The sequence below is a fragment of the Eschrichtius robustus genome, chromosome 16 (genome assembly GCF_028021215.1).
Source record: "Eschrichtius robustus isolate mEscRob2 chromosome 16, mEscRob2.pri, whole genome shotgun sequence".
Taxonomy (NCBI): Eukaryota; Metazoa; Chordata; class Mammalia; order Artiodactyla; family Eschrichtiidae; genus Eschrichtius; species Eschrichtius robustus.
This window is the reverse complement of record NC_090839.1, coordinates 39383534-39411380: the sequence shown is the minus strand read 5'-3', so window position 1 is coordinate 39411380 and position 27847 is coordinate 39383534. Positions and strand designations below refer to the sequence as shown.

The following is a 27847-nucleotide window of genomic DNA, read 5'->3' as shown; positions in this document are numbered from 1 at the left end:
CTCTTTACTGACCCTGTTTCCAGGGCTTAGAACTTCAACATATCTTTCTGGGGGGACACAATTGAACTCATAACAAGGACTAAGAGGGAACTCAGCTCACGAGCTGAGCTGAACCCCAGTCTCCCAATTCCAGGCCAGCAGCCTTTCTTACTTTCTTATTCACAAGATTCTCTCTGCTACTAGCACAGGCTGTGGGGTCCAGAGATGACAGGCCCTACTTACAGAGTCACCCACAATATGCTGATATTTTGCAAAAACCTATGAAACCTTCAAAGCCAGCAAAGAGAAAACATCTTCCCATTTGGTCACTCAATGTTCACCATATATTTTAACTTCCTCCCTCACAAAGATGCCTGAAATATTTCTGCAGCTGGCTGGCCCTCATCTCTAAAATGTCTACTGCTCAGAGGAGGTGAGTGTGTGCAACATGCCTACGCAAGAAGACAAGCTAAATCCACTCTCCCATTTTGTCCGAGACCGCCCTTCTCACACATCTCAGCCTGCCCAGAGCAGGAAACTCGTGGAGACCTCCTTTGGTGAGAAGAAACCTCAAAAGCCTTGGATTTCCAATAGGACTCAGTTTCTTTCTGCCGCCCAAGTTATCCAGTGAGTGGCTGGCTAACCCAGCAGGGTCAGAGGCCAGGAGGCCAGGCTCACCCTTCAGCCTGGTGCCTGGTGGTGGCATTTCATAGCAGCCTCTGTTCGAACTGTTCAATCATCACTCACCCTGCTGCCTAAGTATTCTTGAGTCTGAAGATACTTGTCATATTGTCTCACTATTTTCCATCATAAATTAATGACATCTGTAACACTGAGTCATAAAAAAGTCTATCCAAAGAACTGTATTAAAAACTGCATGGAACTGATTTCCCTAAGTGGTCTCCTGACAAACACACACCCGCCCTTTTCCATTAAGGCCTTTAGAATCCTGATCTACAGCTGGCCTTGGAAAATTTGGAATTATGTTTTACTGCACAAGATCTAACAAGTTATTACAGTTCCCAAAAATGTCTGAGTAAAGAAGAGCAGAGCAGGATTAGACTGGATGCCGGGTTTCCTTCTTGTTGTTGTTGTTTTTTTGTTTTTAACCCTCAAAGAGCTACTGCCTTGAGGAATAAATAGTTTTCTACAGTACAGGACAGAGAGTCCAGAGCTGTAAGGGCACGGGGGCTGCTCTAATCTAAAAATTCTGTTTACTAAGTAGGAACTAAGGCCCAGGCTAAGTGGATCAAAGTCAATGATCAAGTGAACTAAATCAACACTTAATTGTACCCTTCATTTGATAATTCAAAAGAAACAAGGTTTGAATGTAGAGATTCAGGCATGACTCTGTTCCAATAGGAAAAATTGTTTTCAGACTAGGATCTTTTCAAAGGGCAATTTTTAAACCTTCCAAGAAATGCTAGCTTTGAATGCTTAGTGTAACTAACTTGATTCTAAGCAATATTTAAAGGACTATTAGGTTAGAGTTTAACATTTTGTAAATAGGGACATAGAGCTGCCCTGGTTACATTGTCTGCCTGATCATTTACCCCAGGAAAGATGTTACAATACTGAGTTATTTTGTAACACCTGATTGCCTTTCCTACCAACATTCTATCAGCAAATTCATCCAAGCCTATACCTGAAATGCTCATGTCCATAAACATCAGCCCTCGGTCTCATTTCTCCTCTGCATGGAGGGATTAAAAGTGTTACCAGGACATTGTAAGGATTAAAAGAAGACTTGGGAAGGCATCTGGCTCACACACGGGCCACACCTCTCTCCTTCCTGGCTCACACACGGGCCACATCCTTCCTGGCTCACACACGGGCCACACCTCTCTCCTTCCTGGCTCACACATGGGCCACACCTCTCTCCTTCCTGGCTCACACATGGGCCACACCTCTCTCCCTCCTGGCTCCCAAGCAGAAAGCAGCACCCGCCCCCTCTCCAACCCCAGGAGCACTGCATTGCTGCCTTTCTAATGGGCTAAACCACCTGTGCACGCAATCACTCCATCTGAACCCTCCACGGAGCACCTGGCGTCCTGCATATGACACACCCTCAGTGAATTTCTGCCGGAATGTTTCAGATAAAACATTTTTATTCTTATTTGCAAGACAGTGTTAGAATGCCTATCTGATAAAATTTTTTTTAAAAAGTGAAGAGTTGATGATTATTTTGCTCAAGCTGCGGAAAAATAAAGAAAATGCAACAACCAAGTACGCAAACCTTCTTAAATATATAAGCATCTTGCATATAACAGATATTAAAACCAGCCAAATTACCCAGTTGGTCAATCAATAACTGTAACAGTGAGTTTCTAAGTTTTAATCTAAACACTTCTTGGCTTATGAACCTACCAATTCCCTTACGCCCAACAAAACAAACCCAATCTCTCTTCGGGGCTTTAAAGCCCCTGGGCAGTCATAGCCACTCTGTCCATCCAACTCAATTTCCCAGTTCGTCCCTCTACAACCAGAGTCAATTCTTTCTCTTCAAGGTCTCCCGCAAAAGCCATCTTCATTTCTACCTTGGAGCCTGTCTGTGCGCAGCATTCAAATATATTCTTTGTCAGGGATTCAGGTGTACACACCTGGGTACCACTAACTGCACAGGCTTTTCTGAGCAGTCCTACCATCATCCTCCTCTTCCCCAGGCCCTACGTGGATACTTGGGAATGATATGGGGCCGTTTCATATGTGTATGGCTTAGTCTCCTAACTAGAATATACTTTTCTGGAGGATAAGGACTACATCCTAGTTATTCTTACATTTACTAATGCATCCAATATTCACGGAGCACCTGTAATATACAAAGAGTCGCAGATATAAAAAGGAATTCATAAGACACAGCCCTTCCCCTAAGAACCTCACAATTTCAGTACATCTCACAGTAACAAGCACACAGGAGTCTTTGCCCATCTGTTTACTGGAAGGCTGACTGATGGGAAGCTTGCCATATTTCTTTGTGTATCTTCCTAATTGATCACCAGAGTAAGGAGCCCCCAGTAAATACTCCTTAGCTATGTTAATGATGCTCCTGCTGAAGGAAGTGGGGGTTATTTTTTAATTCCTTCAGCCACACTATATCTATCTTTGTAATCTAAAGACCATCAAGATTTGGCTCTACTAGACTCTATGCTTTACTATTAGAATTAAATAAATAAAAGGCTATCTCATCTCAGAATCCTTTTAGGAAAGCATTACTTTTTTTTTTTTTTTTTATAAATTTATTTGTCTTCGTTTCTGTGCGAGGGCTTTCTCTAGTTGCAGCGAGCGGGGGCCACTCTTCATTGCGGTGCGCGGGCCTCTCACTATCGCGGCCTCTCTTGTTGCGGAGCACAGGCTCCAGATGCACAGGCTCAGTAGTTGTGGCTCATGGGCCCAGTTGCTCCGCGGCACGTGGGATCTTCCCAGACCAGGGCTTGAACCCGTGTCCCCTGCATTGGCAGGCAGATTCTCAACCACTGTGCCACCAGGGAAGCCCGAGCATTGCTTTTTTTTTTCCTTTTTCCTAGTGGTTTCTTTCACAGTCAGAAACTAACTAAAACCTAATTTGCATTTTCAGGTAGGACTTCTTCATTTACATATCATCTAATCAATAGTAGCAAATTAGCATGTTTAATTTGCATATCTTAAAATTTACCTGTTTTAAGTTTCCTCTTTGATGAGTTTCAGTAAATTTATAGAGTTGTGCAACTGTCATCATAATTTAGTTTTAGAGTAATTCTATCACCCTGCCAAAGTTCCCCAGCTCATTTACCTACTCCAGCAAATATACTTTTCTTTCCTTCTATGAAGTATGGGAAATGACCATTTGGGAAGCAGAGTTAACAGGACATCCCAGGAGACGAGGATCCAGCCCTGCCCAATCCCTCCCCATCCAAGGGTGAACTCTGACACAGGATCATTAACACAACCTCAGAAAAGAGTAGGAATCCAGGTATTCTGGTGTTTAAACTCCTCACCTCAACTGTTTCCTTCCTCCAGAGACCATCCTTATGAGCTACATGAAAGCAGACTGGCCAAAATACCTAGTTCTCAAACTGTAGCTTGAAGGGAAATCAAAGTGGCTTCAGTTACAGAGGGGAGAATATAAAATAGTCATTCACACCACATTGAAGCAAATAGAATGTCTGAGCACAGCCACCCAAGTCCAAGGTTGAAATAAATGGCATGGCTTTAAGTGTGTTTCCATCAAAAACACAATATAAAAGGGGAACAAAAGGTACATGGCCAACCTAAAAGAAAACACAATGTGATTGCAGCAACATGGATGGACCTAGAGATTGTCATACTGGGTGAAGTAAGTCAGACAGAGAAGGACAAATATCATATGATATCATTTATATGTGGAATCTAAAAAAATGGTACAAACGAACTTATGTACAAAACAGAAATAGAGTCACAGATGTAGAAAACAATCTTATGGTTACCAGGGGGAAAGGGAGGGAGGGAGGGATAAATTGGGAGATTGGGATTGACATATACACACTACTATATATAAAATAGATAACTAATAAGGACCTACTGTATAGCACAGGGAACTCTACTCAATACTCTGTAATGACTTATAAGAGCAAAGAATCTAAAAAACAATGGATATATGTATATGTATAATTGAATCACTTTGCTGTATACCTGAAACTAACACAACATTGTAAATCAATTATACTCCAATAAAAATTGAAAAAAAAAAAAACCACAATGTGAGAAATAGGAGTTAGGAGTTACACTCATTAACTCAAGAGCCCAAAGACAGATACAATATAATAAAAAATGAAAAAGAGGGTATGGTAGGCAGCATCTAAGATGGCCTCCAATGATCCTCACCTCTTGGTTTTCACGCTCCTGTACAATATGATCCCCTCCCCCGGAGTGTGGGCTAGGCTTAACGATTTGCTTCTAGCAAACAGAATGTGGCAGAGGTGATGATGTGATGTCACTTTGAAGTAAGGTCACAAAAAGACTGTGGCTTCCATCTCGGGCACCCTCTCTTGCTCTCTCTGAGGAAAGCCAGCTGGCATGTTGTGAGTGGCCTTATGGAGAAGCCCATGTGTTGAGAAACAGATGTCTCCAGTCTCAACAGCCAGTAAGTACCTGAGACCTCCTGCCAATATCACATGAGGGAACCTAGAAGTAAATCCTCCACCAATCGAGCCTTGAGAACACCTGCCCCAGCTGACATCTTGACTGAATCCTTGTGAGAGATCCTGAGCAAGAGTCACCAGCTAAGCTATGCCTATATTCCTGTTCCACAGAAACCATGAGTCAGCAAATGTTTGCTGTTGTTTTAATCTCTAAATTTGGGGGTAATTTGGTGAACATTAATAGATAATTAACATGGGGAAAGTAAGAAAACAAATTGAGAATAAAAATCAGTATCATTATGGAATTAATAAATAAGTGAAAGTAAGATCATCAAGAAATTGACAACCCTGAAAATTGATTTACTGACAGTAAAAACGTTTGGATAATCATGGTGATATGGTTTGTTATTATTTTTTTTTTTTTATTGAAGTGTAGTTAATTTACAATGTTGTGTTAGTTTCCGGTATACGGCAAAGTGATTCAGCTAAATATATATATTATTTTTCATATTCCTTTCCATTACAGTTTATTACAAGATATTGAATATAGTTCCCTGTGCTATACAGTAAGACCCTGTTGTTTATGGTGACACGGTTTGGATAGTCAGAATGAAAAATAAAAGAAACAAGGAAATTAAAACAATTAGAGAAAAGCTAATAAAAATGGAAAGCAAATAAAAATAGGAAGACATATCCTTGAAGAAGACAACTTAAGAACTGAAATAGACAAGGGATCCCAAGATATGAGACAATGTAAGAATCTCTCTGGAATGAAGAATGAACAAACTTTGCAAATCAAAAAAGCACATGTTCCAGAAAAAATTTTAAAAATGCTGCAAGAATACTCCACACTGAGAGAGATTTATAAAATCTTTCAGGTACCCAAGAACAAAAACCAAGTCATCTACATAGCGGGGGAAATCCTGGGCTGGCTTTACATTTCTCTAAAGCAATATTGAGCGCCAGAAGATACTGGTGAAAATTTTGTTACAAAATGCTGAGGGAAAGTATAAGCCAAGCTATCACTCAAATACAAAGGCAAAGAAGAGACATTCTCAAGCGTGAAAGAATCCAGGAAATAAAACACCAATAACTGCTTCTTGAAAGTCAGTCTTGTCCAATAGAACCTTCTGTGATACCTGCACTATCCCCCTAGCCACCTCTGGTTACTGAGCACTGAAAATGTAGCTATTGAGACTGAAAAACGAAATTTATAATTTTCTGTAAATGTAAGTTTAAATAGCCACATGCAGCTAGCGGTCACCATACTGAACATGAAATGCACAGGAGAAGAATGTGAATAATATAAAATGGGAACACATGACAACAACAACAAAACTTGGGAGGTGGGAAGAGAGGAGCAAGGATGAAGGAGGAGCTGCTGTCCCCTCTCTTACAGCCAGCGGTCAATCAATTCTGTCTAAAACTGAAACAAACCCCAAAAAAAAAAAAAACCTTACTTCAACCTCTTTCATTTTGAAGCTATTTTATTCTTAAATCTTTTAGGAAATAAAATCTACATAAGGAAAAAGAATTGAGGTTCAACAATTCCTTAAGTTTCAATTCAGATTCATTTTCTATTACTAAAGTAAAATTACATTTTATGTTTTTAATAACAGCTATAATATCCAGTATTTAACAAAAGTGCTTCTATCTTTTGCTGTAATCATTCTATCTGTACATATATATCCCACGGTGTCCATCTGGAATGATGTTCACCTAAATACTAACAAGAGATGTTTTCATAAGAGATTTAGAGTGATTTTTTTCTATCTTCGAATTCTTCATAATGCAAATGGCCATTTTTAATAGAACAAGTTTTTCTACAAGTCTGTTTGCCTAAAATTTTTAAATAAGAGCCTAGGAGCTAATACTGCAAGATGTTAACAGCAATAGAAACATGGAATTTGAGTGGTAGGAATATGGAAATTTTTCCTCTTCATACATTTCAGATTTTTTAAAAATTTCTCAAAGGAAAAAAAAGAAGTATACAAAGAGTCTAGAAGTTATATGGCATTGATTCTCATTCTGCATCTATACATACTAACTACCCAGATTGTCCTCAACTCTCCTAGAGGCAGGTTCGCCATCTGGGATGTAGCCACAGTCACTGCTGGACTCCAGATGGAAACCAATGATCCCACCCACTTCTCCAGGTCTCCCTAACTTCTTCCCCAAAACCAGGTCAGGACCTGGGCAGAGGCCTTAGTCAGGGGAGGACTGGCCAACCTGCCCCTGAATTCCAGCTCTTGGGCAGTTTTCTCTTGCTTCTACCTGACCATGGAGGTAACATGCCTTTTTCTTGAGGTCTGGCCCTCTCCTTCTCTCTTTTTCGCTTTGAACACTCTCTCACTCCACCTACTTCATAAGCCAAAGGGGCTCAAGATTCTCTCCCGTGAGAGAGCCACCTACCCCCAGGAGGGCTTGGCAAAGGTGGCCTGATTCATTAAGGTCTACAAATGAGAACAGGGCCCAAAACTGACCTTTGACCAACAGTCTTCAACGCATCTTTTTCCCTAAAAGACTTTTTTTTTGAGAGGGAGAAGCAATAAAGAAACAGAATCGGGGGCTCCAAGGTCCCCTATTTAATAATTACACCTGCCCTGCTGACTTCCCAAGACAACGTATTTTAATATGGTTAGTAAAAGTAATGTCTTAAGAAAACTTTAAAAATTATAAACCACTATAACGTAGGTAGTTGTATTATTACCAGACAAGCCGGAGTCTAAGCCAAACTTTTTACAAGACTGTAGCTAACAGTTTCCACCTTCTTCTTCAAAGCATCTGACTTCCAGTAAGTGACCCCAAGCTTGAAACCTGCCTTGACCATTTTCCAGCTCTGACCTGTGCAAAGTACTCGACCTCGCTGCCCTCACATCTGTGACCCGTCAACAGTAAGGTGTCATTGACGGTGTTGTGAGCATTAAATAGGATAATATGTGAAAAATACCCAGTTCAGTAGGCTGTCTGTAAATGTTAGCTCCCTTCCTTTGCTGTCACAAAAGCTTTCCAGAGAGAGCCTGTTACAAGAAACACCACAACCCACTTGAACTGCACATCTTAAGTGGCTTGAAATGAAATACCTGAAGAGGATAAGGGGGAGCCTACATAATCTTTCAACTGGTCTGCTTCCCAGCTGGCATCTTTAATCTGATTGCTAAGAGCTAAATTTAGTGAATGTTTACTAATTGCCAGGCACTGGATTAGACACTTTCTCTGTGACAATGCTATGAAGGCTGACATTTATTATTCCCATGCTGGAGAGGAAGAATCAGGATCCCACTGGTAGGAAAAGCGGTGGGGTCCATCTGACTATTGTGCAATGACACCCCAACAAGAATTCCCTTCACAGTAAACTCAGAAATCTAAGGAATACTGGTAACTTCAGAACCGAGGTCACCAAAATCAGCAGTTTTGGTGGCTGCTTTGGTCATGGGAAAACCCACGCTAATGCCCCAGTAAGATCTCTAATTATACTTCTCATACTATTTCTTAGCATTTAAACAGAAGACTGAAGGTAGAGCTAAGGCTCTTTTGGCTTTGCGGAGGAGAATTACTAACAGTGTTGAAATTTGGAAAATTCAGCTTAAACACGTGAGTGTTGGAGTCACATGGTACCACTTGCTTTTCTTAAATCAGCCTTCAGCTTAAATATTACTTAATTTAAAACTGTCTGCGATGTTGAAGATGGGTTCAATGTTCATTATACTCCTTCCCCTTTAATAGTTTTAAAATTTTCCAGAAGTTTTTTAGAGTCTACAGATATACACACCCCTCCCAAAATCCCTGCAGGGAGAGGCTGATTCATGTAAATTTTACAGAAAATACCCTTCTCTGGATAATTTTAACTTTTCCTAAAAATAAACATTCCAGTCACCAACCCAGTGAGGGGTTAGCAGCCCAGGAATGCACTGTCATGGCAGATGGAGGATCAGTCATTGTGGGAAGTGAAACAGACCCAAGCAGCATTGGAACTGATGCAGCGCCATTTGATTCCATCAGGCCATCTTTAAAACAGGAAGCATTTCATCAGCTGTTGGGAGACTGCATAGTGGTAGCAGCACTACTAGGTGACAAAAATACTAAAGCTACAATGCCGTTTCTGTAGTTTTGCACACTGGGGGAAGTACAATGGAATGCTGAGTCAGAAGCAAATGTGTAGACTCACAGCTGACTAGGGGTTCCATGGAATGCATTCAGTGCTTCAGAACTCAAGATTTAAGGCCAGATGCATACTACTGAGGGTCCCGACTCAGAATGTCATCTATAGAGTAGATATTCAAAAATTTTAGTAGAATGATATCCTCTTTGATACTTTTCTTGATTGTTGCAATATTTCGATTTAATTGTCATAATGTACACTAGGATGTGAATGACCTTAAAATGCCTCAACACGCACACCAACAATAAAGCAAGTTGCAAAATGAAGTAAAGCAGTAATTATGATCATCCTCATCCCCAGTAACCAAGAGAACCTTCTCAAGGGTCAGATTATTCCAGCTACCTCCTGAATGCCCCAGAGACCTCTCTACACACTTTGAGTACTCATTATGTTCTGTAAGAAGGCCTTCTATGGAAGTGCAAGGAGAAACTTTATAGTAAAGTCTCTAAACCTTAAAATGCTGCCATATAACTTTGGGGGTAGTCTGTGCCTTTAATCCTGACAACTGCCATGCCCAAGGATAGGCAGGGGCATGGACAGCCATGTATACACTAAGTGACCCTGCCCCTGAGCCACAGTCATTGGAGCAAAGGTGGATGCCTACCCAAATTCACCTCCAGAAGTTTGCTTATTGGGGTGGAATGCACAGGAGTCTTGTAAAAGATGTCACTTGGGAGGTGAGGAGCCATCATGATCTACAACATGCACAGGAGAGGGGAGGGAGAGTAACAAGGAGAAGCAGAGAACAAGGCCCCACTTCTCAAAGAGAGGCCCACAGGGAGCTGCCCTGGGTGGTCCGAAGCTGTCTCCAGACCTTCCCAAAGCTCAGCCACAAAGCCCGAAGCCGGGGTTCTCTGAGACACTCTGCTGCCCTATCGTGAGGTTCCCTTTTCAGTTCCCGTAGTTTCCACAGGTCTGTTTCTTCCTCCAAAGAGCCTTGATTACCACCAGCCCGATACAGTCCTTACTCTCTAAATAAGGCACTAAGTTCTCTTGGGCAATTTTTCAGATCCTCACCTTGTGCCCCACAAGGATTCTCATCTTGTCTATGAAGGAGCTGGACTACATCTGTGCTTTTCAATGTGTTTTATGTCATCTCCCCCTCCTTCCCCCCACCCCCAGTTAAATTCTATGCAGGACCCAATACATCAGACCCATGGCAGCTGAGCCACTCGGGCTGGAGCAGGGACAGGGATCTGGCGCAGGCCCCGTGGAAGGCCGCGCTCCCAGGGGTCACTGTCGGAAACCCTGAGCACGATGTTCTCTGGGGCCCCGGGCTCTGCCTGGGATCCCATCCTCCAGGGAAGAGCAGCTTTACGTGAGCCGCTCCACATGCTGGCCCAGAGAAGGAGAGAGACAAGAGGATGAGGACCAACACTCAGGCCGAGACCAGGAAGCGCGGGCAAGACCAGCCATCGGGCAATGGCCATGACCTGAACCCAAGGCTCCCTCAGCGAGAGCAAACTCCTGGATGGAGGTGCCAGAGGGAGGCTGAAGTAAGCTGCAGTCGACAGCTCAGTGGTCAGACAGTGACACCCCAGAGAGCACCCATGGCTCTGAATCAGCAGGCTGCAAAGACCAATAAACTGCTTTTCACTTTGGGATTTGGCTTATACACAGTGGTTAAGGGGAGAAAGAGGAAGTGACCAAGGCAGAAGGCTGAGCTGTAGAGGATTGGGGTCTCTACCACCCAAGACCCCTCAACCCAGGCCCCGCTCGGCCCTGTTGGCCTTCCGTTTGGGGTTAACCATGATCCTTATTTGACCACAAATGAAAGAAAAAAAAGAAAGAAAAGAAAAGGAAAAAAACTCCACATAGAGACTTTTGTTTAAGGACACAGATACCTAAATGAAGAAAGAAAGGGGGTCTAGAGAGAGAACAGCTTTTAAAAGCAAACTCCAGAGTTCAGACATTGCCCAGGGACTCATTCAGTGGCATTAATGACTCCCACAAACATTAAGGCTTTGAACATATTTGCATAACTATGTTACATGATCTCTCAACATCGCTTTAGACTGAAGACTATCTTCTTCAGAATTACGAAGTACCTTCAGACATTGCTTAAACAAGTCTTCATTTACTTGACAACATGAAGTGTTGTTAGACCAACAGATCATTCACAAAATTTTTAAAAGGATGAAATAAGAACTCTGGTAGCTTTTTAAAAAAAAATTGCAAAATAAGCTACTTCATGAAATACCCTGGAGGAAAAAAGTTAATCACAATAATTAATATTTGTTATGATGACGATTATTGAGATAATGCCTAATATTTATTAAAGTGGCTACCTTTGCTAAGCACTTAATATGCATCATTTCATTTAACCCTCACAATAACAAATATAAAAATAGTGCAATTAGCACAGGCTATGCTTATGCTGCTGGTCCAGAGAACACACTCTGAGAACCAGTGCTTTAGAGACTACAGGGTCTGTCTTTTCTCTTCCTCCCCTTTGTCTCTGAGCTTCATTTTGGACCCAGGTAGGACGGTAGTAGAAGCACGTGTTCCAGTCTCACACACCAGTGCTGGTCCACGGGCCAGGCACCACCACAGTCCAAAACAGCCAGACTGAATGCTGGCCACCCCACATGGCTTTTTCTTTCTTCCAGACAAAAGATAACCAGAAATGCCAAATAAGTCCGCTGTTCACAGACCAAAATACATTTTCAAAATACTTATTTTTAAGCATGCTTTCTAAGGAGCAACAATGTTCTAGAAATAATTTATAATACCAAAATGGATAAACAAAATGAACAGTCTTATTTGAACTAGAAAAATATCCTTGCACTGGCAAAACGTGATTAAATACTTAATCATCCTTATCAGAATTAAGCAAAATGAACGGCAATTAATGTCTTCAACTACTATTGGCTTTGAAAAGGCCCATATCAGGTAACGAGGCAGTGAAAAGGGAAAAATGCTAACACTTTCTAAGTGGTGACTCTGTGCTGAGATGGTCGATTATCCCAGAAAGGAGTTTATATTAACACCACTTAATTAACCCTATTTCCTATTTAACAAGTGGGTACTTAAATCACTTTCCAAAGTGCAGGTCAATGGTGATGCCCAGGTTCAAACCCAGGCCTCTCTGCCTCCAAAGCCCAAATTCTTTCCACTATATCATACACAAAAAATTCCTCCAATAAAAGTTTAGGGAATTATCAAAATGTAGGACTAGACAGGTCGTTAGAGATGCGCTAATTCAACACCTCGTTTAACAGATACTAATAGATAAGATTTAAGAGATAGGAACATATGTGGTAAACAATCCCCAGAGATGGCCACCAACAATTCCTCCCCTCCTTCACATAAGCACACTGCTCGTCCCGTCAAGATGAGGAGCTGGGCTTCCCTGGTGGCACAGTGGTTAAGAATCCGCCTGGCAATGCAGGGGACACGGGTTCGAGCCCTGGTCCGGGAAGATCTCACATACCGCAGAGCAACTAAGCCCGTGCGCCACAACTACGGAGCCTGCACTCTAGAGCCCACGAGCCACAACTACAGAAGCCCGCGCGCCTAGAGTCCGTGCTCTGCAACAAGAGAAGCCACCACAGTGAGAAGCCGTGCACCGCAACGAAGAGTAACACCTGCTCACCGCAACTAGAGAAAGCCCGCACGCAGCAACGAAGACCCAACGCGGCCAAAAATAAAATAAATAAATTTATTAAAAAAAAAAAAAAAAAAAAAAAGAAAGGAGTCTATTTCTTCTCTCCTGACCTTGTGATTTGCTGACCAATAGAATATGGTGTCAAATAGAGTCTGCCAGCTCCAGATGCAGCCCTTAGGAAGCCTAGCATCTTCCAGTGTCATGTTCTCTGGGAAGCCAGCACCATGCTGTAAGGGAGCTCAAGCTAGACAACTGAATGAAAGATGCCTTGTGAAGAGAGAGATGCATCGTGGAGGAGGACTGAACATGGGAGTGAAACCCTCTTGAGCTTTCCAGCCCAGTGGGTATCTGAATGCATCCAAATGAGTGACCCAGTCAATGCCATGTAAAGCAGAAAAACTGCCCACTAAGATTTTCTGACCCATGGAATTATGAAAAGTTTCAGGCTAGCTGGTTACACAGCTAACTGCTGGTTACATAGCTAACTGAAACATGAGGTTAACTGACCTGTCCATAGTCAAGAATCAATAATAAGGACTGAAATCTAAGCCCCCGGAATTCTAGCCCCGGCCACCTGCCACTGTAGCCCACCAGGTAAACTGACACACAAACGGAGCACCCCAAAGACCGAGTGACCTTTGGGCTTTGCCACAATATCCCATAAAGAAACAGATCTGGACAAAATGACTGTACTCATTTGTTCACACCTCAGCTCTGCAGGACCATCTCTGTGTTCCCCTCACCTATGGCTGCTTACATTTTGACACATTAATTTCTCATTACAAATCCCCTGAGGATAGGGACAGGCAATCATCACCCTTGTCTGTGTCTCTAGTGCCTAACCCAGGGCCTTGCACGCCAGGGATAAACGAAGATTTGCTGACACCTCACATATGAAAAGAATTAGACTAGTCCTCATGCCAAAGAATTATGAGACAAAGAACAAATAAGACGCTCAGGCCAAGTCCCTCTAACACTATACAGAATGTCACTGTAAAATATTAAATAATTACTGACGGCCCATGACATGCATAAAGTGTTCTTTTCCCAAACACTTTGACAGCACTGTCTTTTATTATTACTCTGATACCCACAAGAAACTCTGTCAAACAGATAGGAATAATAGCACTACCCCACAGCTGAAGAAATGGATGCTCAGAGGGGTAACACAATTCACGCAGTCATCCACATTTCACAAGTGAAGCCACAACATGATATCAGGAACCCTGATCAAAAGTCTGATGTTAATTTCATCTTCTAGAATCCCTTCCTCAAAAACCTGAGGATCTAAATTTCAAAAAGTACTATAAAAGAACCTAGAGTCACATGAATAGAATATAGAGAATCACAGAAACTTAGAACAAGACATGATCTCAATACTGATTCATTAAGAGACAGTGAATTTTTCAGGTCATGAAAAGTGGGATGCCAGACCTGGCACATGTCTTGCCAGAATCTATATGACACTACATCTTTGTGAAACAAACAGCATAACATTCTTCCTCACCTCAGCTCACACTTGCAAAACACAGCAGGTGTGTGTGTGCTGTGTATGGTCACTAGTACAAACTCATTCTTTACTTGGTGTTTCTAGTAGTCTTAAAATCAGAATGTTATTGTCACACACTACTCACATGCAACAAAGCGACCTATGCAATGGCCTAGTTTCCTATATTACTTAATCCTGGGTATTCCAAAAGGTTACTACCAGAGACACAGCGAAAGGCCAATAAGAATAAATGAACACTGTGCATCTTTACATCATTTGGCTAAGGACTGGACTGTTGCACATGTGGGCCGTTCAGTGAAATATCATTTCGATTCCCAGGGATTCTGGGATGCAAGGACCCTCTGTTAATCCCCACCCTACATCTCACTTCCTCAACCACGCATCCCCAAAACTTACAGTAACAATAACAGTTAGGAAAGGTGAGAAGGAAGTACAGTAACTGTAATAACACTGTGACTTCAAGGACTCTGTCCCAGTCGAACCCCTCCAGCCTTTACTGCTAGGACCAGGGCTGAGCTGGGGTCCCCAAAGCCGTGCAAGGACCAAAGGGATCCTCACTCTCAGCCCCTCGCTTCCGCTTCTGGAATCTGGAAGGGAAGCACGCCAGAGGCAATCTTGTGTCACTGACAAGGCTTCCTCTGAGGCCACTGCGGATAGTTTGGGTTGTTCTGTTTTCTACCGCTGTGGTTAACGGTGGTGTTTCCCGGCGAGGAGAACTATAAGACAGAGCAATCTAAACATCCACAGGCTAACAGGCGACGGGTGAGGGCATACACACAACTCCCAGGCAAACAAACACCGGCATTTAGGATGTCATGATGATTTAGGAATGAGCCAGCGATTTTAAAAGCACTCTGGCTGCTGTGCTTCCTTGGATCACGACGTCTGCAGAGAGGTACTTTACAAAACACAGAACAATGATGCCCTCTACAGCCCTCAGAGAGAATCCAAGGAACGTACTGAGTTCTTGTATCTGTGAGAGATCCTGCATCTACTTTCCTACTAAGAATCATTTTTGACACCAGAATAAGTTAATAACATACACATGTGCTTTGTATGTATGTTGGAAAAAAGTAGCATATCATGGTCTAACACTAAGGTGTTAATTAAAATATGATGATGTCCAAAGAATTAACATCATTATACTGGAATAATTTACTTTCCTGAAGGCCAAATAGAAGCAAACTCTATACATTGTCATTTTGGCTATTAACAGAGGCTATTTTCAAAAGAATTACTTAAAATATTTTCAAAGTGCAACTGTGGACTCCTTAAAGGAGAAACAGGTTGAGATACAATTTTTTTTTAACATAAGAAATAAACCACAAATTGAAGATTACAACATTCTCTGTCTGGGACTGAAAAAAAGACCAGTAAGAAATAACTCTAAGCTTGAGTGACTTTCCTGTTTCGCATAAGCCACGAGGAAAGACATTTCTCATCTTTGTAATAGGGAAAGTGAGGGATATCAGGCACCTCGGAAATACTCCGGATTACTCAAAGTAGATACATAACAAGCAGAGCACAGGTCCTTCTTCTTGGGAAATGTGGCTGGGAACAGTATGTTGTAAGAGCATGGGTAGATACAGATATAAATAATTGGAGAATATATATAACACGTGACAACAGAAGCTGCGCATAGCAGTCAAAGGAACAAAGTGAGAGGGTAATCGATGCAAGAAAAGTTTAGATCTTGTGTGAAAATAAAAGCGAGTCTTTGGTCAAGCCTGGAAAAAGCTGATGAGCATAGACTATAGAAGAAAAGGTGAGAGGGAACAGGAAGAGAGAAAACCACAGGCCAGATCACTGCAGGAAATGCAAATGCATCAGTTTAATAGGAATAGGTGGGCCATGTTCCCAAGTTCCAAGATGAAAATATGGGTCAAAGTTAAAGAGGAAGGGGGAGAATAGTTATCAGAGTGCCTTGAATTGAGCTGGAGAGTTTAGATTAGGTCTGATTAAACAAAAGGAATTACTCTGATTGCTTAAGCAAGGAAGTGACGTGGTGAAAACGGTGTTAAGAAAACATTATCCCGGCACTTGTCTGGATGCACTGGAATGGCAGGACAAGAGAGGCATAGAGATCATCCAGAGATCAGTGCAGAAATATAAACAACAAGGATAATAAAGGCTTGAATTTACAAGAAAAGGAGAGAGAAGATGCAAGTCCAGTATACTGTGTTGAGAATGGATGCATTAATAGGTGACTGTGAAGGAAGGACAGGGAGACAGCATAATTTGGCGAGCCCAGGATGTGAGGGCAGAGTCAGGGACATTCAAAGCAAAAGCCAATTTAGAAGAAAATGTGATAAACTGAATTCTTAGTGCAAAGTTTTAGGGATCAGTTTAGGCAGAGACTTCAGGGAGGCAGGTGGAGAGTTGAAACTGAAAAGAGGGTGAGAAGCCAGGGCTGTATTTAAACACTTTCTAATCATTCCCAAAAAGAATAGATGTGCTGATACACATGGGGAAGGATTGGGGAAGAAGCCCAGAAAACTGGGTGTCTGGCCAGAGAAGCAGAGAGAACACCTGGAAAAGGAAGTTTCATTTCAAGTCCAACAAGAACTTTGTTTCAAAGTCATCAACACTCAGAACAAATGCTCTCACTAGAGTGAGAAGGTCCCTGAAAACTTTAAGCCTGATGCAGCATTTAATTGGGTGACGGCCGGTAAACTTTTATGAATTTTATTCCAAATCTATCAAGTACTCAGCACACATTTAGTTAATAGTTCCCAGCATGAGCAACATAACAGAACGGATAGTATGCAGTAGGGAAGGAAAAGGAGCTGACTGTAGTCGGTGTGCGTGTCATCACCACTGGGCAAACTCGTACGGATCCTGTGTGTCTTTAAAACTTCAAGCTCGCCCAGCGAATAGACAAAATTAAGAAGCAACTGGAAGATGAAGAGTTTAAGTTCTGGGAGAAGAAATACAGAGCTACTTCCTTCACCTTGGAAAGTTTCACAAAGACAAATGCCTTTGTAAAAACATTCTCAGGGATAAAGGTTGCACACCCTTCCTTCAGATTTATTTCTACTAAAGAATGTAACCATTTAAAACTTTTGTGATTTATTGTGTTAGGACACTTCAGTTTTAGTCCTTCTCAAAATTTAATAGAGAGTCATTAACTATAACTCGACTGACATGAAAATATTGCATAAATCTTTTTTTCAATACACAAAATCAATGCATCTATTTCCAAATGAGTGCTGATGACAAAGTGCTACATTCCCCTTTAGGTAAATGAAAAACCTAGGGCACAGAATTTAAGTTATTCACTGAGGCAAACCAGCAAGACAAAAGCCCATTTGCTATTCAACTTTCTCTCTCTAGAAGTTCAGAGTTGCTCTTCACTTTTTATAAAGGGGAAATTACTGTCAATTCTTGGGCATATTTCTTTTTGTGGTTGTTCTAAGGAATGCTGAGACTAAGGTTAACTGAAATTCAGAGAACATAAAACTATAATTGCTACAAAGGAATGGAACGAAAAACAGATAGTAAAGATGCAAGGAGATTTTTTTTTTTAATGTAAAATTTCTCCTCTCTTTGTTAACATTAATAAAATCTTAAATCTGTTACTTCAGATTTAGGAAATAACTCAGTCTTCATACCCCAAAAGTCCAGCACACCGCACTCCCCCCAACCCCGGAATAAAAAAGTAGACAACTATCAACAGCCAAAGTAAAAGCTTCAGGTCTCCTGGAGTGGGTGGGAAGGAGGAGGAGAAGGTCATTACACACTCCCTGTGGAAGAAGACAAAGCCAGATCCACATTCCAGGGAAATCTGGCTGGTCTGAGTTTTTCCTTAAATACAGATTGGCCTGTCACTAAGCCAGGCTCTGTAATCTTCCTGCTAGGGAAGCCATGAATCCCTTCTAATTAATCAAGCCCTCCCAACAAAAATTTTCCCACCCACAATAAAGTGGGCTGTGGGAAGGGAAAGCAGCAGAGCAAGCTTTGTAGCCAAAAGAATTCTAGACTTTGGTGTAATACCTAACTAATCCAAGAAAACAGACGCAGGAAGCAGAGGAAATGATCTACAAACAAAGACAGACAATGAAGTAGGAACACAGTACTGCTCTGCTGGAACCCAAGTCGAAAATTTTAAATCATAAGATTGTAACTATAATTGCATGGGAGTGAGACCTGGCAACACTTTTAAAACACCTGTGAAGCGGGGAATGGATCCATAAACTTTTCAGAGGTAGATACCATGAATACTGATTTGACACTTTCAACAATAATTTATTATTTAAATTTATTTTCTTCTTACTAAACTTGAATACATTATATGTCCATGTCTATTTCTTGCTTCTACTTGCAAAGGAAATGGCGTTGCCTTGACCTTCCTAATTTACCATGCCCTTGCAGCCGGTTTAACCCAAGGTAACTTCATTGAAAGCTTACTCCGACAAGGTGCAAGGAAGCATGAGTACAGAAGGATGCACTGATTCAGACCCGTGCTGTCCAATTCAGCTGCTACTACTACTACTACCTATGGGTGGCTCTAAGCACTTGAAACATGGCCAGTAGGAATTGAGATGTGCTTTAAGAGATATATTTATATACTTAAATCTACTTATGTAATATATAAATATTTCAGACTTTGCATGCAATAAGGTCTTTGTTGCAACTATTCAACTCTGCCATTGTAGCATAAAAGCAGCTAGGCACAATATATAAACAAATGGGAGTGTCTGTGTTCCAATAAAACTTTATTTACAAAAACAAGCAGCTCGTCTGTGGGGTGTAACTTTCTGACCCCTTGTTCCCTAAAGAACCTATAATTATGGAAGTTCTAAAATACTGGGGTGGGTGCAGAGCTAGAATTAAGATCACGCAGGAGCCTTGGGGAGACATGTGTCTGCTGCCACTACTACTTTGAGCTGAGAAAGCCTTCACTGGAGTTTAGGACACATCCTCCTGCCCTGGGCTGCAGTGGCCCAGAAGTAAAGAGACCCTGAAAGCTGGGGTTCCAAGGACTTATCTCATACACCACTGCCATTTCCTGAAATTCTGGCCTAGGAGGCAGTTATAAGAAAGAGATGAAGGCCAAGGTCACAGCAGTTTTTTGTTTTGTTTTGTTTTGCTTTGTTTTTAAAAAGCCCTCTTCTATGCAGGAAGGTCAGAAGACCTTTCTTCATTTGAATAAGGATAACCTGTTTGCATGGATAATTAATACCATTCCAAGGAAAGTCTCAGAATAAACAACCGAGGTTCAAGTGGCAAATTGTTTGGTATTCATCTGCTTTTCTGTTAGTTTGGAAACCATGCTCTATCCAAGTATTTTTCAACCCAGATGGTCAAAAGTAAATACATCTATAAGAAAATTTGCATAAGTTAATTCCTTTTAACTTTTATTCATGTGATTTTTTATCATAGTAATCCATATATACAGATCAAAATGACCTATCAAAAACAGTCCTCTTCTGCCCCATCCTGGCTCCACCCTCACCTCAACTTTCACTCACTAGGAGACACCACACTGAGAACTTCATCTATGTCATCTGGTATTTACTAAACAGTTCTAAATATTTTGTTTATACTGTAATCTCTTATTATTTCAGATTTAAACACTATCCATGGAAAATGAAAAAATAATGCTTGCAACCCACCCACTCACATGTCTCCTTCCCCAGACTTCCAAAACTTGAAGATCACAACATATGAAGTGTTCAAAGCTGAGCCACGTAGTTATACTATGCTTACTTTTCTATCCTGCATAATCTTTTGTTTGCTTAGAATTAAGGAATAGTTTCCCATATTCCTACCACTAAATCATTCCCACACTCTGACCTACAGAAACTCCTCTCAATACATTTAAGTACATGTGGTATTTTATTCATTTCCTTTTTTGTTGGAGACATCTTTCATAGAACCATCTGTCCTGTTCCAATTGGACTGGTTACTCTCTAAGCATTATACACAATTGATCACCATGGGATTTGCTTAGGCCCTCACCTGCTGGATTCCCTATTTTCTGGATCCCAATCTCACCCTTTCTCTGTTCACCGCCCCATCTGGGAAAAATCATATCCTTCCTAAAACAGGGTACATTAGAAGAAATTTTTTTTTAGCCTTTCCGAGTCTGAAAATGCCTCTATTCCACCTTAACATGTGATTGAAAGTTGAGCTGTGAAAAGCATTCAGGGCTGGAAACTGAGGCAGGAGGTAGATGGGCCACAACCCCCCGCCCCCACCCCCAGCCCCCGGGTAAGCAATTGGAGATTTGTTCCCTGTGAACCATACTCCAAGATGAGAATAGCAGGACAATTGAGAGAGGAGGCTGGGCCCTGGCCAGATAGAAGATAAGAGACCACATATTTCTCATTCTCCAAGTCAAGGAAACTTTCTGGACTAGAAAGCTCCTTGGAGGGCAAAAAGGGAGGGGGGAGCCACCCCACAGTAAGAGGCCCACTACCCATAGGCCTCTTTGGTGGAATCCATCTTGGCTGAGAGATGCACGCGCACACATGGGAGGATCCTGAGATGTTCCAAATACGGACTCAGAACCAGGCAAAGCAAAGTGATAGACCAAAGGAAACCCGGAAGAAATGCCCCATAAAAGTGATTCAAACTACCACGAGGGCGCGACTCTCTCTGAGTCCGCCCATGTGTCTATCCACACATCCTCTACTCCTTTTTTTTTTTTTCTCCTAATAAACACTTTATTTGTTTCACTACTTTCCGTCTTTGTGGGAATTCTCTTCTGCAAAGCCAAAGGGCCAGGGCCTTGTCACTGACCACTGGTCTAGCAGCTAGGTTTCTGTGCTCTCACTGCCACAACCCGACCTCAGTCTCTGGCCGGGGAACCAAAACCCTGCTTCAAGCTGCTGCAGGCCGAGGCCACCCAAGATCAGAAACTATTATCCTAAGAATATCTAAGGAATTGTTCCACTGTCCACAACTACAGCTGCTGAGAAGGCTGTTCTGAATCTGATCCTCTATATATGTGATCTGATTTTCTTTCAGGATCTTCTCTGAATTCCCAGTGTTATGAAATTTTAGGATGATGCACCTTAGTACAACTTGTTTTCCTTGCCTTTTTTAGGTGCACACTCACAGAAACTTTCAAATAGCAACTTTGTGCCATCATTTCTAGTAATTTTATCGTATTACTTCTTTCATAATTTTCCTCTCCACCATTTTCTTTATTTTCCTTTCTAGAACTTTTTCATATCAATTTCATATCAATTTTTCTTCAAAATCAATTTTTCATATCAATACTCCACACCTCTAATTTTCTTGTGTTATCTGCCCATTTTTTTAACTATTATCTTTTTGCTCTACTTTCTGGGCAGTATTCCTTATCCATCTTCCCATACTTTACTAAATTTTTATTTCTATTACATTTTTAATTTACAAGAGCTCTTACCTATTTTCAGGAATTTCCCTTATTCATAAAATCCTGAACTTGTCACATGGTTATAATAGCCTCCTTTTTTGCTTTGAGGATACTAATTATAATGTTTTTAAAAGTCTTTTCTTGCTTACTAGAATCTCTCTGATCCTCCAGTTTTGCTCATTTACTTTTTTCTCTCTTTTTCAGTTCTCTAGTTTTCTGTTTCTCAAGTTTTCCTTAAATCTCTGGTGGTATCTTTTGTCCATTCATAATTGAGAACAGACAATAAATCTCTGACTGGAAAGTTTCTGTACATGGGTGGAACTTACTGACTGCTGGGCTTTAGGAATCCAGTGGGGGACTTAGATATCTGGTTGGGGGATGCCAGATGCAGGCCCTACTTATATCAGACAAGGAGACTTTAGGTTAAGTATGACTAGAAATAAAAAGAGATATTTCATAATAATTAAAGATTCTATTCAACAGAAAGAGCAATCATAAATTTGTATATACGTGTTAATATAGCCTTAAGACATACAAAGCCAAGATCAATAAAAGGACAAATATACATATCTAAAACCATAGTTGGAGATTTTAACACACCTCTCTCAACTGATCAAACAAGTGGACAAAATATGAGTAAACACAAAGCAGATTTTTTATAATAGAATCAACAAACCTGACCTGAGTTGGATATACAGTTCAATGCACCTGACAAGCAACACTTTTTTCAAGTGTTTATAGAACATTAACCAAAATATCAATAGATAGAGGAATTACGCTAAACAAAATGATTATGCTAATAACAAAATGATTATTAGAAAATTTCCAAATACTTAGAAACTATACAATATACATCTGAATAAGCCATAATCAAAAATGAAACACAATGAAAATCAGAAAATATTTTGATTCTAATGGAAGCAAAATTCCTACTTTAACAGCATCTCTACCAAAACAAGAGGATACAAGTAAAGTAGGTACTTAGAGAGAAATTCATAGCTTTAAGTGCATATACTAGAAAAGAAGAAAGGTTCCAAAGTCAATGATTTAAGCTGCCCCCTTAAGAAGCTGAAAAAAGAAGGACAAATTTGCTCAAAGAATGTAGAAGTAAGGAAATAATAAAGGAATCAATAAAATAGAAAACAAGTATGCTACAGGAAAATAAAATGAAAGCCGAATTTGGTTCTCTGAAAAGACTAATAAAAATAACAAATCCCTATCAGCACTAATCAATATCATTCCTTTGGAAAGGCAAATCAAAACCACAATGAGATATCACCTCACACCTGTTAGAATAGCTATTATGAAAAAGACAAGAGATAAATGCTGGTGAGACTGTAGAGAAAAGGGAACCCTGGTGCATGGTTGGTGGGAATGTAAATTGGTGCAGCCACTATAGAAAACAGTACGGAGGTTAATCAAAAATTTAAAAATATAACTGCCATATGATCCAGCAATCCCACTTCTGGGTATATATCTGAAGGATATGAAATCACTATCTTGAAGAGATATCTGCACTCCATGTTCACTGCAGCATTATTCACAATAGCCAAGACATGGAAACAACCTAAGTGTCCACTGACAGATGAATGAATAAAGAAAATATGGTATACACATGCAATGGAATATTATTCAGCCATAAAAAAGGAAATTCTGCCATTTGCAGCAACACAGGTAGACCTTGAGGACAGTATGCTAAGTGTAGTAACTCAGACAGAGAACGACAAAGAAATACTGTATGATTTCACTTATATGTGGAATCTTAAAACATCGAATTCATAGAAACAGAGTAGAATGGTGGTTGCCAGGGGCTGAGGGGTGGGGTAAATGGGGTGATGTTGGCTGAAGGGTACAAACTTTTAGTTATAAGATGAATAAGTTCCAGGGATGTAATGTACAGCATGGTGACTAGAGTAACAACACTGTACTGTATACTTGAGAGTAAAGCTCTAATGTTCTCACCATGACAACAAAATGGTAATTATGTGAAGTGAAGGATGTGTTACCTAAAATTACTGTGGTAAACATTTTGCAATTTATACATTTATCAAACCTACACATTGTACACCTTAAAACTTACACAATGTTATATGTCAATGATATTTCAATCAAGCTGGAAAAAAAATAATCACCCCTTTGGAAGGTTCAAGCCTAGTTGTCAGAGTATTTGGAAGCCAGGATAGCTGAGAGCTGGCATCCTAATGCCTAAAAAGGGTAGGAGAGAGAGAGGAGTTGGGAATAAACTCATTCCAGTTAAGTCCGGAGTTGTGAAGAACTTCAACTTTCAGTTGTTTGTATCAGCTTAGCACATAAGACAAAGCTTGACACAGAAGTAAGTACTCAATTTGTAGATATCCTCATATAATACTCTTTGGGTTCGTATGGGTAAGTTTGTCCACAATTTCTTGGAACAGGAGCTATTCAAGAGAGCTTTTCCTTCATCCTCTTGAGAAACTGTGGGTTTCATGAAAATGAAAAAAAAAATCTCTGCTCGCTGACCAAGGGAAGCAGCATGGAAGCCTGCCATCCACCCACGGCTTTGGCAGGGGCGGGGCGGGGGTGGGCAGGGGAGGGAGAACAGCAAGGAAAATACTGGAAAATACTAAAAACACTAAGCTTGTGCCATACTCAGTTGTGGGTTGCAAAGTCAGACTACCCACAAGGTGGTGGAATCCCAAGTCCTGAAATGAATATAAACCTGGTCCAAAACCACCAAAATGCCAATGGCTCCAGCAGAAGTAAACTTGAAACCGCTCCACTGTTCTGCAGGGCTGAGCTCATAGGCCTTTCCACCCGTGTATCTCACAATTAGTAAATAACAGTGGAAATAACAGAACAATCTAAAAGAGGCTATAAAATAAACTACTTTAAGATTATGAAGGAGATAAAAGAAGGATATGGAAGCATATTGAAAAAAAGGACAAGTATATATATAAAAAAAGAACTGGTAGAATTTGAATTAAAAAAAAAAAACACAAATTCTCAAATGAAAAATACAGTCACTAAAAATAAACAAAGAGTAGAATAAATACAGATTAAAAAGGAGAATAAATACTGATGATAAGCTTTTAGTAAACTGGAAGAGTTCTGATAAAAAGCACTCTGAATGCAACATACAGACATAAAGAGAAGAGAAAAAGGAAAGGGAAAATGGCCAAGCAGAGTTCATCAGAGCAGGCACGTGGTGACAGCAGCAAGAGCAGGTGTGCATGTCCCCTGTTGCCCATGACACCTTAGGGCAGTGCACAGCAATCTGGCTGGGCGAGATGTCAGACCTTCAGAATGGGATCCCAGTGCTTGGGCTGTGGGCCTTTTAAACTGCATGATTAGGAAAGCACTTGTTCCTTGCCTGTGTGATCAGACAGAGGCAGGGACACCAACACAACATGATGTGTAGATTCTTCCATATAATGTGTCAGAACTCTGACTATCCCTAACCTGCTGGCTTGACACCCATGGTTGGGGTCACTCCCCCACCTGGCATGATCTGGGAGTTAGGTTCCAAGACTTGCTGGTGCAGCTGTGAGATCAGGCAATCTCGTAGCAGAATTTACCACATCAGTATGTATGTCTTGGAAATCAATTGACCCAGCTCTGGCATAATTAGGGGCCTGGGGTCTAAGCTTTGCGGTTGACAAGGATTGTCTATCCGAATGGACCATAGCCAGTTTGGGCGAAGCTTTGCAAGAGGCCCAGTCCTTTTCTGAGCAGACAGCCTGCAGGCGCTCAGTCTTGGATGAATTAACATCACCCTCTAGCACATAAGAAACAGTTACATGGGACTATTCAACAAACTTCGTATAAGAGTTCCAGAAGAAGAGATCAGAGAGAACAGAGAGGAGCAGTACTTGAAGAGAAAAAGGTCGAAATTTTCCAAAATTGATGAAAGACTTGACTCTTCCAAATGAAGATGTACATTGCATCCCAAGCCAGATAAATAAAAAGTCTGTATCTCAAGATTTCACAGTGAAACTATAGAGTATCAAAGACAAAAATAAAATCTTAGGAGCAACCAAAGAGAACCAAGATATCTTGATAAGCAAGATAACAAAGAAAGAAATCACGATGGGCTGACAGTAGACTTCTTTGCTGACTAGTCTCCACAGATGCACCCCCAGATTCTCCCCCTCCCTGTGAGCACAAGCTGCTTCTCCCATGGAGAGTTGCAGCTTCCCTGGGGCTGACCCTCTGAGTGCTCTGACCAATAGAATGCAGAGGAAACGCACGTGGGACTTCTGAGCTCAGGCCTTCAAGGGACGGACAAATTACACTTTTTTCTTCCCACAACTTTTGCTCTGGGACACCATCCCTCAAAACTCAGCCACCAAGCTAGGAGAGGAGCCCAAGCCACACAGAGTAGCCACCTGAATGAGAACTGAGGGCAACAATTAACAGCCCCAGGTGAGATTCCAAGCACAGCCAGGATCAACTGCCAGCCACACGGGCAGCCAGCTTTGATGTGCCGGCTGAACTGAGTCCCCAGATGACTGCAGCCCCAGCCAACATCAAGAGGAGAAACCGCCCAACTGATACCAGGTGACCTACAGAATCCTGAGAGAGAATAAAATGGCTTCCGTTTTAAGTCACTACGTTTTAAGGTGATTTTTAAGCATCAACTGATAATTAAAACATTTCTCAGTTGCAATAAGATTTCAAAAGACCATGGAAAAATACCTTTAAAGTGCGGAGAGGAACTGATGTGCAACCTGAAATTCTAAAACAAACTTTACTTTCTAGAGGAAAACCAAAACACATTTTTAGACAGACAGACTGTGAAAGTTCACCACTTATAATCTCTCACAGAAAGGAATACTACATATAGAATAAACAGATACTAGAAATAATTGTAAGTAATGAAATTTATAATTATGTTGTAAATCTAAAGCACTGACTTGGTAAAGATAAGATACGACTACAACACTAAACAGTATCTGATCTGGTTAACCACTATGATTTCTCTGTTTCAGTGTTCTGAATTTCTGCTTAATAAAACATTAGCACAGGGAAAATGCCTTAAAGAACAGGCATATGTGAAGCATCCTTCATACAATGGTTCCTTTCAAGACTGGATCTGCAGCTAGTTGGATGCAGGACCCTTGGATGCAGAACCTGGAGGGTCGACCGTACTCACTACCAATTCTTCCCCTTTCCTTCCCCACCACCCCTCACAGGTGACCCTCCCATTCCTCCACAACTGAGAAGGTCTCGGACCCAGCCATCAAGTGATAGAGAAGAGATGCTTACAAGAGGAAAGCAAAAGAGGGCAGCCAGGCAGGAGAATTCACTCCTGGCATTCACCCAGGTGCAGCATTTGCTGCCTGCTTCTTTACTTTTACGTGCTTTGTCATAATCAAAAATCACGTCATGGATGTACAATGTGAATAATACTTTTTAACATTAAGGACCAAGTTATGCCCCAAAGGCATCTTACAAAAGACTTTAAGCAAGAAACTCCCATGACCACATGAACTATTCATTTTCTCCCCCATCTCATTCTTAACATGCAAATTTTCAATCACCTACTTCAAGTTTTCAGCAGTGTCCCAAATTTGAAGAGTAGAAAGAAAGTTCAGGGCTACTGTTTTCAATTAACACAGGACTCAGTTATATTAGAAAGTGATTAATCATTTTAAAGAAAGCTATTAAGCATTACTTACCTTAACAGCAAATTTCTTTGACGCCATGGCTTACTGATTCCAGAGTAATTACAGACCTTTAACAGAAGAAAAAAGAAAGTTAAAAAGTAGGTATATCAAAATTTCTTTCGATTTGTACATTATATAAGAGAAAGGTTGGCTGAATAATCAAATATCAATAGGTATTCTTACAAGATGAATGTTCACTTATAACTGGTCTTAACAAAAAATATTATATTGAATTAACAGTTTAAAAACTGCCCACAAAGAAAAGCACAGGCCCAGATGTATTCTACCAAATGTTTAAAGAACAATTAATACCAATCCTTCACAGACTCTTTAAAAGAAGCATAAGAAAAACTCAAATCATTCTAAGAGGCCAGTTACATCCTGATACCAATACCAAACAGAAACATCACAAGAAAGGAAAACTACACACTAGTATTCAACAAAATACTACAAACCAAAGCTAGCAACATATAAAAAGAATTATACACCATGATATTAGATTT

At 40.9% G+C, this 27847-nt stretch overlaps 1 protein-coding gene across 1 annotated transcript in view; it reads right to left on the bottom strand.

The window, feature by feature from the left end:
* The window catches only part of SLX4IP (SLX4 interacting protein), a 184378-nt gene that overhangs the window by 138977 nt on the left and 17554 nt on the right, over window positions 1-27847 (bottom strand). The window contains 1 exon segment of the mRNA XM_068524602.1: window positions 27357-27412. Coding sequence (XP_068380703.1) covers window positions 27357-27383 — 27 coding nt within the window. The 5' untranslated portion in view covers window positions 27384-27412.